The following is an 8721-nucleotide window of genomic DNA, read 5'->3' as shown; positions in this document are numbered from 1 at the left end:
ACAAATATGCACGTGATGGTGATGGTAGCTGTTTGTTGGCGTATTTGCACCCTTTGGTCCGTAAATTGTCCAACCAAGAAGAGACCTTACAGCGACAGGGTCGCCCTGTTTGCCAACACGACTCAAATTATCAAGGCCAATCAACACTCTGGGTATTGCGTCCGAATATGAGGATATAGGAAGTCTTTTGAGATGGTCAAATCGCATAGATAGTTCATTTATTGACAGACGTTGTTTAGGTAAGTTTAGTTGATTTACTGAGCGAACCGATATCAAATTATAACGTGTTTGTTCGCCTCTACCGCTGACCTCTATGTTTGCACGTCTAGATGTTTTCTCGTTTCTAATTACATTGGATGTCCAAATCAATCGCAGCGGTTCAGGGGTACCAACTATCCCCAGATGTTGCAGTACGTTTTATTCTACCATCGACAAAGATGAACCCTCATCCAGAAAGCCAAATCCAATCTACGATCGCCATTGTAAAGTGTAATAGGTACAATTCGAAATAGCACTGATTTCTCGGTCTGGCCATGAGTGTGGCACTCGTTCATATTGGTGTTCATATTTCCGCGATGTGAGTCCATACGATGGAGCAGCGGGTGGTGGCGTACCTGGCAACCTCCCACATTACATCGGTATCTCGACCTGCAGCGCCATGTGCCATGATTGTACAGACATACTTCACACAATTTGTGTTTTTCTACAGCTAAAAGGCGTTCTGTCAAGTTCATTTGTCTGAAACGATCACAGTTTCTCGTTCTGTGATCTTGTCCACATATCGGACAGGGATATTTTACTTCAACTTTATCTGATATTTCCTCCTTGCCATTGTGCGTGTGTACATATGCTCTGTCTTTTAGCTTCACTCTTTCGTTTTTAGAACAATCGATTTTTGGTGTATCCTTACAAGTGACTTCACTAGCGTCAATCATCAACGCTTCCAAAATGCTTAAGCGAAGGTGATCTGAATTCTCGCTTATATCGCACCCAGTCGAGCTTCTGAGAAACTGGCAGCTTATCTACTAGTTCTTCCAACAGTGACGGATTCGATAAATGAGCATGCAGCTTAGCGGCTACTAGATGATCGCATAGCTGTTGCACTTTTTGTCCAAACTTTATCAGTGTGTCAAGACGTTGTGGATCCGGGGCTTTAGTTTCACGGACTTTCGCTAGCAATATCTTTACTGTTGCTTCGGGTCGACCATACAAACGTCGCAAAGTATTAATGATAGACGGCACGCTGTGCGGGAACATCAACTTGGAGACAACTGCTTCCCTAGCGGGTTCCGCAAGCACTTGTTACTGACTTCTTTACTCTATAGTCTGTACCGGGAAAGCTCAGTAGCAAGAGACCCTGTGACGATGGTCCCAGGATCGGCTTACTACTGGGTAATCAGCGGGGATTCGCGATCAACGGTGCGGACTACTTTCACCTTGCTATTTGGGCTATTGTATTCTGATTTATATTTAAAATGCACTTAATTATGTAAAGGAAACTCTTTTATTGAAAAAAACTATTTTTGAACGAGAATATTGAGTGATTTATTAATATTTTCTATTGTGAGTGTGTTTGTGTGTGGGTGTGGGGATGGCTGATGATCGGTACGTACCGCTGCTTAAGATGACGCTGCTGCTGCTCGGTGTGGGCGACGCTGCTGCCGTTGCGGTGGCGTAATGCTCTGCTTCGTTGCTGCTGAGGCTTGACGCTGCTGTGGTTATCGACGAAGGCGGGGAGCGGGGAGGTAGCCAACTCAAACGTAGTCTGCTGGTGTTTCTCTCTGGTCTTCCCTCGTTGACGTAGATCGACAGGCCCAGGACGATACCGGAGTGACCGTGCCGAGAGGGGTAAGTCCTCCTTTGCGGTGATGGCTCTAAGCCAGAGGACTGTCGCTGGTCCTTTACGGGTTAGAAGTAGCGTGCATCCAGGGCTCGCTAGGCCGGTCGTGTGCTGCTTTAACCGTAAGCCACGGTCTAAACTACGTTCGCTTGGCTAATTACGGGCCGCAACAACTCCTGTTGCCACTGACAACTCGTACAAGAACTCTTCTAATTTTCTAAATTTCAACGTTATGCACACGACTACCAGATACTATCTGATGATGGCTGGCAATTTGGGCTAGCAAGAAGGCTCTTCGCGCTCTTTTTTTCCGCCAATCTTTTTCGATGGATGCGCGATATTTCGCGCCTCAATCAATTTGACACCCATCTGTATAACAGCTTTCCTCCCCCTCAACAAATCTGTCATACTGGATGGGTGCTGCCCATTTTACCACCCACTTGTACCCACTGTGTGATGTTTATATTCTTCAGTGGGATTACAATTTCTGGTATTTCTACTTATTTTATTTTGACTAACCCTACTAACCTATACCATTTACATACCAATACATTTTACTAACCCTACTTATGATAACCCTTAAATTTTAACGTGAAAGTATGACTAAACATTTAAGCACAAATAAAACTCATACTGGATTCTGTAACCGACGGTTACACACTCGCGTAACCGAATAACATTTTCTGCGTTTGTGAAGCCACACACTTCATTCCCCTCTTCGTAACTGTTCAGGAATATTGGCCATTCTGTCGGCTCACCAGCGAATATCGGCAATTTTTTGGGCCATATTTGTCTTGCTGCAATCTGATGCGCATTTGGCCCAACATTGTGTGTATTGTTGACATGGGACTGCAGGTTTGACCCAGAGTCCAAAAAAGCAGAGGAGACGTTCGACACAGTTTCGATTTTGTCCTTGTTCGCGTTCTGTAACCCTCTCAGCCAATTTTTGGTATGATCTGCTGAGCACATTCCGCTTATTTGAGACTTGCTATCGTCGCTTCTCTTGGAGGTATTTTTCTTTAGCTGCAAGCTGCTTTGCTCTTAGAGCTCGTGCTTTCTCCTGTAATGCTTTTTCTTCATCCAACCGTAGCTGTTCTTCCGCTAACTTCTCTTCTTCAAGCCGATGTTCGTCCTTTAGCCGCTGCAGCGCTAAATTTGTTCGCATTTGCGCACTAAACGTTTTCGATTTCGTCGATTTTATATCAGCGCTCATCAGGCTACGATCATCTTTTCCTGTGGGTCTGTATAAATCTCTGGATACACCTGGATCCGATAGTCGATCGGTTTTTTTATTCGACATTTCCGCGCCCGTGTCACTAGCAGCATTTTTCATGGGCTTCACATTGCCATCTACTTTCAATGAAGTCTTTTTGGCCTTTGATTTCTTTGTACTGGTAATAGGGGCAAAGGCGCGTAGCAATGAGACACATTTCACACATTTCCATGGTCTCTTCTCTACACCGGGAGATTCGCTAGCACACGTATAATGGTACCACTTGCTACAAGCATCACAAGATACCATTCCATCATCCGCATCGTCCGGTCTATCACAGGCCTCGCAGTTGAAATCCTCGCTATTCATGTCGAACCTAAATCTTTAAGTTTGTTGGGTTAGGTTTTCGGAAGGAAGAATCTCCACAGCAGCGCGGTTTAATATAGCGACAGCTTAAAGCTGAAAGGAATTTTTACAATTGCAAATTATGTTGTATCGAGTATAAAGTATCAATTAGTATTCTCACTTACCTGACCTTTGCGAATCGTTCAAATTCTGGAAATATCCTTTTGCTGGTATTCGGACTTTTTTGGCTGTTTTTTAGAAACCGAAAGTCACCATCTTAGATTTCAAAATGGTGTCTAGGGTCGATTTTTGGCTGCTAAATAAACAAAATTTAATAGTATTTGATCATTTTTTGACTGTTTTCCACACATCGAAAGTCGCGGTCTTAGAGTTTTAAAGGTACTCATATTAGGTGGTCATATTCGGGTGTGTTCCAGAAACCGGAAGTCATCTTGGAATTAATTTTAGGCTTTTGTGCATCATCCCGATTTAGGCTGTTTTCCGGAATCTGTTTCATTGTATGGGAGCCCCCCTTCTTCCAGAGTTTGAGGAAGTGTCAAACCATCATTTCTTGCCCCGAAAAAACAAACCCATGCCGAATAGGGTTCAGTTTGCTTGATTAGTGCCTTAGTTAAGCAGACATTTGTGTTTCTATGCATGGGACCCTTTCCTCCCAGGAGAGGGAAGGGCTTCGAATTATTCTTATCATCTTTCCCGGCCCCAAAACTCCTTTATACAAATTTTCATGCTGATCGGTTCGGTAGTTGCCAAGTCTATATGAATCAGACAGACAGACCGAACTGCATTTTCATGTGTTTAGATAATTCATAATATAATTTGTGTTATGCGTAACTCGCGTATCAATTGTGCATCATATAAACTATATCCCGGTAGAGGTTAGACGTTGTTGTACGCCGTACCTAACTAGGCTGACTAGATGTACCCTTTTAGACGGGACAGTACCGTTTTTTCGCCCATTTTGAACCGTCCCGTTTTTTATCATTCTGAACCGTTTCTATTGGAAATGTTTCTAATGAAGTTTAGCATTGAAATTTGTTAAATTGGAAAAAAAAGTTTCTAAGCTGCCAAGAATATTACTGAGTAAATTTTGTGCCTTCCTGGCAGTTCAACGCCACTGGAAAGCACCTTCTTAATCGCAAACGACCTTATCGCCAAAAATCACACTTCTCTACGTAAAATATATTTTTCACGTTATCAAATAAATAGCCATTACATTTTTTGGCATCCGGATTGTTGCGGATACAAGCATTACTTGAAAACCGTAAACTATTGAAATTGATTTGCAACAGGTCAACTCGAATTCTCTTCTGTGCTTCTGAACGTTTATCTAACTAATAAATAATAAGTTAACATTTAAAGAATTAGAACGATTGCAAATAGCAACAGTGAATGTTTATTCCATTTGACTTAATTATTCTTACGCAGCCCAAACTCTTACGTAATCCACCTGCAGAGCAGCCTGCTCGCCCCAAGTGCTGTACCACGAGGACTTCGCTCGGTAAAAATCGGTCATTGCACTTGCACTTCCCTGTCTCCACGATTTTGGGTGAGGATTCCTAGCACCATCAGGGAAAAAGTCGCCACCAACCGCCACATTCATCAGTATGTAGAATTCTCTGTCGAAAGGAGCCATCTTCGTTCCCTTGGGCCACGGGTTGTAACTAAATCCACCGAGTCTCCAGAACCCCTCGTATGGAGTGATGGTCCGAAAGATTCGATTGTTGATGGCAAATTGGATTACGTTCTTTGTCCAGAAAAGCTGATAGTTATGGAAGCCTGTGTTCAGTCCACTTTGGCTAATTGCGCCGCACTGTGAGCTGCGATAATTAGCGTTCTCGCCAAAGTGTAAACAAGAAGACACTTTCTTGACCCCAATGTTTTCATTGTTCAGCCAAAGCTCGCGATTACCTCGGGACTCCATTAGATCTATTTCTCCGGACTTTGGCCAGTAACCGTAGGTGTCGCCCTTCGGCAGTAGCCACAATGCTGGCCAAATCCAATCACCGGTTGGGAGTTTAGCTCTTATTTCAAGTTTTCCATACTTAAAAGCGAATGCGTTAATTGTTCTAACTCGGGCACTCCGTACCGGGTTTAGTATTCGTTTGGGATTGCCTCTACGGTAGCAACCTTGGATTTGTTCTGCCCAACCAGGAGGATCGGTGCATCTTCATACGAAAAACAAAACAAAAAATAATACGAATCATGTAATGTTCCAGATGATCATTGTAGTCGATACAACCTCTGATGTTTGGGTCCTTCATTTAAATTAATCATTCCCGATGTGAGAAAGCGTTCGCCATATTCGTCAGCGGTCAACGTGGGTCTAATAAAGAAATGACCATTTTTCACGTATGAGTTTCGACCTCCACCGGAGTACCACTGAAATTCATTGTTCTATAAAGAAGTAACACTATTAGTATTCTCAAGTACAGATTCTTGGCCACTGAGTTACCCCACCGCCTCCGAGGGAATTTTCATGTTCCCATACGGACCTATCAATTGAGTTGAAGTCATCGTTGAAAATCAATTGACCGGAGCAGTATGGTCCTGTTCAGCAAAATCAAAGTTTTAATCAAAGGGTAGTGCAATAATAAAGTATACATATTTACCTTTCGGGGCTTTCCAACCGGATGCAGTAGTCGAGGATCGAGTGCAAGCCGATTGAATTGTCGCTAAAGTCAGAGATGTGACTGCGAACAATAATAAGATTCTGCAGTTTGCCATTGTGTTCTCAAGTTGATCATGAGAACAAGCTTTTTATACTGGCATTTTAAGTACTATGTAAATATAATATTTGAACAGATGTCTAGAATATTTTCGTATGACAAACATTCTGTTGTTGTGGAACAGTTGAAATGGGCGAAGGCATAAAATTTTGTAATGGATGTCAAACTGCTCACAAAACGTGTCAGAAAACAAAAACGAAATGTTATAAAAAGGTTCTTACAGACCATTGCATTGCTTTATTTCTCATTGATTCCTCACACATTGATTTTTACAGTGCCCACACTCTCACGTGCTCAATCTCCATAGCGGCTTCTTCACCCCAGGTGCTGTACCAATCTCCTCGAGCATTCCAGAAGCTGGTCATCGCCGTCGATTGCCCGTAATACCAAGGTTTCGGGTGCGGATTCGAAGCAGCATCAGGGAAATAGTCGCCTCCAACAGCAACGTTCAGCAGCAGATGGAACTCCCTATCAAACGGAGCCATATTAGTGGCTCCTTCCCATGGGTTGTAACTGAATCCACCTAGCCTCCAGAAACCTTCGTACGGTGTGATCGTATGATAGACTTGATCGTTGATGGCGAACTGCATTACATTTTCTGTCCAAATGAGTTGATAGTTGTAGAAGAAGTAGTAGAAACCTTCCCGAGACTCGGAGTTACACAGATAGGCGCGGTAGTCCCAGGCGGGTCCAAAGTGCACACATGATGATGCCTGCTGGACACCAATATTTTGGCCGTTTAGCCAAAGTTCACGGTTACCTCGTGATTCCATCAGATCAATTTCCCCCGACCTAGGCCACGTGCCGTAATAGTCTTCCTTTGGCATCAACCACAAGGCAGGCCAGATCCAGTCCCCAGCTGGTAGTTTGGCACGAATCTCCAGCTTTCCGAATTTAAATCCGAATGAATTGTGCGTTCGCAGCCGAGCACTTCGAACTGGGTTCAAAATATACTCTGGGCTACCTTGACGATAGCATCCCATGATCTGTTCAGCCCAGTCGGGAGCATCAGTACATCTGAAATCCATTTGGTGAGAGCCCTTTTTTCTCTTAATAAATTGATCTGTTTCTTTACCTGTTAAAATCATCCTGATCCCACAAATTGATCGTACCGGATGAGAGGAAATCCTCGCCGAATTCGTCGGCTGTCAGCGTAGGTCGGAGAACAAGACGACCATCTTTTATGTACGAGTTACGATCGCTGCCGGAATACCATTGAAACTCGTTGTTCTGTTTCATACATAATCTAATTTAGCTTCTGCAGTGGAATTACGCTAAATTGTTTCAACCTACCCCTCCTCCACCAACGGTATTTTCGTGTTCCCAAACGGATCTGTCCAGATAGTCGAAATTATCTTCGAAAATTAGTTGTCCAGAGCAGTACGGGCCTTTGTGGGAAGCGTATTCAATTAGTTATCAAACAAATATAATTCATATACAAACCCGCCGGAGCTTTCCATCCAGAAGCGGTCGTCGGAGATGGGTCGCACGCTTCCGTAACTGTTACAACGAACAGCACGACTAGCGTCGCCGCGCTGATTAACACAATGCTGTTTGCCATGTTCTCACTAAATGCATGGTTGACAAAATTTGCTTTCTATGTTTTATATACTATAGCGTTATCTTATCGCCACTGGGCATTGTTGTTCACGCAGCAATCGCTAGAAAACGATCAGTACTTGAGTTTGTCAATTATCGTGTAATTGCAGGAGATGTGAACTCCAGCAAAGATTTTGCAATACACTGAGCGTGTTAGTGTTAGAAAATTAATAATAATAAAATGAAAGCACGTTAGATTCGAAACTCGCATTTTATGCATCGTAATCCAAGGAATCACATTAAACGCAATACTTCAAACAATCGTGTAGCCCTTTAGCGTCTTTTCTTAATATCATGCGCATTCAACGTGATGCAAAATCGATTTGTAAAAGATTATCAAATACCAAGTGAAGAACAAGTATTGATAAGATGAAGCGAAAATTGTTCAATTTTACTAAAAATAAATTGTTATCTAGCCAGACCGGAGCTAGATCCTAACCACAGACAACTAGAGAATTTTTATGTTGTTCAATGTTTAATGACGTATTCATGTCTTATGAGTATAATCTCTGTATTATAAGTCTCTGTGTTGTTGATTTTATAAAAGTGCCGTGTTTATGTTTTCGCTTGAGGTACGCCTTTTATTATTTTTCCTTGTCGTGTTTAGCCCAATTTCTTTGAATGGTATATACAAAAAAAAATGTACAAACCATATTTTTGTTAGTTTAGAGCAGTGGTTTTAAACCTTTCTTAATCCTCTTCGATAACACTGGTCGACGAAAGCGAAAAAATGCTTTCCTTAAGCTTAAGCTAGGTGAGTTTGTCGGGAAAAAAACCAGAAAAATTGAAAAAAAAATCTATAGAACATGTGTACCTACCTGAAAAAAAACCCTATGAAAAATTTCAGCTCGATCGGACTTAAAACGAGGTGGCGCAAAGCGATTGAAGTTTGACCTTGAGAAAAAAAATTCGCAAACCAAAATTTTATGCACCCCATTTCGTTGGGTTGATTTTTGAAGGCCAAATTCAATCGCTTT

General features: G+C 42.4%; 2 protein-coding genes across 3 annotated transcripts; both read right to left on the bottom strand.

Moving 5' to 3' along the window:
- Positions 1–4771: 4771 nt before the first annotated feature.
- On the bottom strand, positions 4772–6146 carry LOC129725929 (beta-1,3-glucan-binding protein-like). Of its 2 annotated transcripts, none has more exons than XM_055682373.1 (4): positions 6029–6146; positions 5872–5966; positions 5659–5813; positions 4772–5584 (listed from the first exon to the last, which is right to left on the bottom strand). In XM_055682373.1, the coding sequence occupies exons 1-4, from the start codon at positions 6141–6143 to the stop codon at positions 4837–4839; spliced, it is 1113 nt and encodes a 370-aa protein (XP_055538348.1). In that variant the 5' UTR covers positions 6144–6146; the 3' UTR covers positions 4772–4836. The 2 variants fall into 2 exon arrangements, with proteins under 2 accessions (XP_055538348.1, XP_055538349.1); XM_055682374.1 differs by having other exon boundaries at positions 5877–5966.
- Positions 6147–6348: 202 nt separating this feature from the next.
- Positions 6349–7728, bottom strand: LOC129725928 (beta-1,3-glucan-binding protein-like). The gene is made up of 4 exons (XM_055682371.1): positions 7589–7728; positions 7439–7533; positions 7221–7375; positions 6349–7162 (listed from the first exon to the last, which is right to left on the bottom strand). Exons 1-4 carry the CDS (start codon positions 7704–7706, stop codon positions 6415–6417), a joined length of 1116 nt encoding a protein of 371 aa, XP_055538346.1. The 5' UTR covers positions 7707–7728; the 3' UTR covers positions 6349–6414.
- Positions 7729–8721: the final 993 nt, after the last annotated feature.

The sequence above is a fragment of the Wyeomyia smithii genome, chromosome 2 (assembly GCF_029784165.1).
Source record: "Wyeomyia smithii strain HCP4-BCI-WySm-NY-G18 chromosome 2, ASM2978416v1, whole genome shotgun sequence".
Taxonomy (NCBI): Eukaryota; Metazoa; Arthropoda; class Insecta; order Diptera; family Culicidae; genus Wyeomyia; species Wyeomyia smithii.
This window is presented reverse-complemented; position numbering and strand designations above follow the sequence as displayed.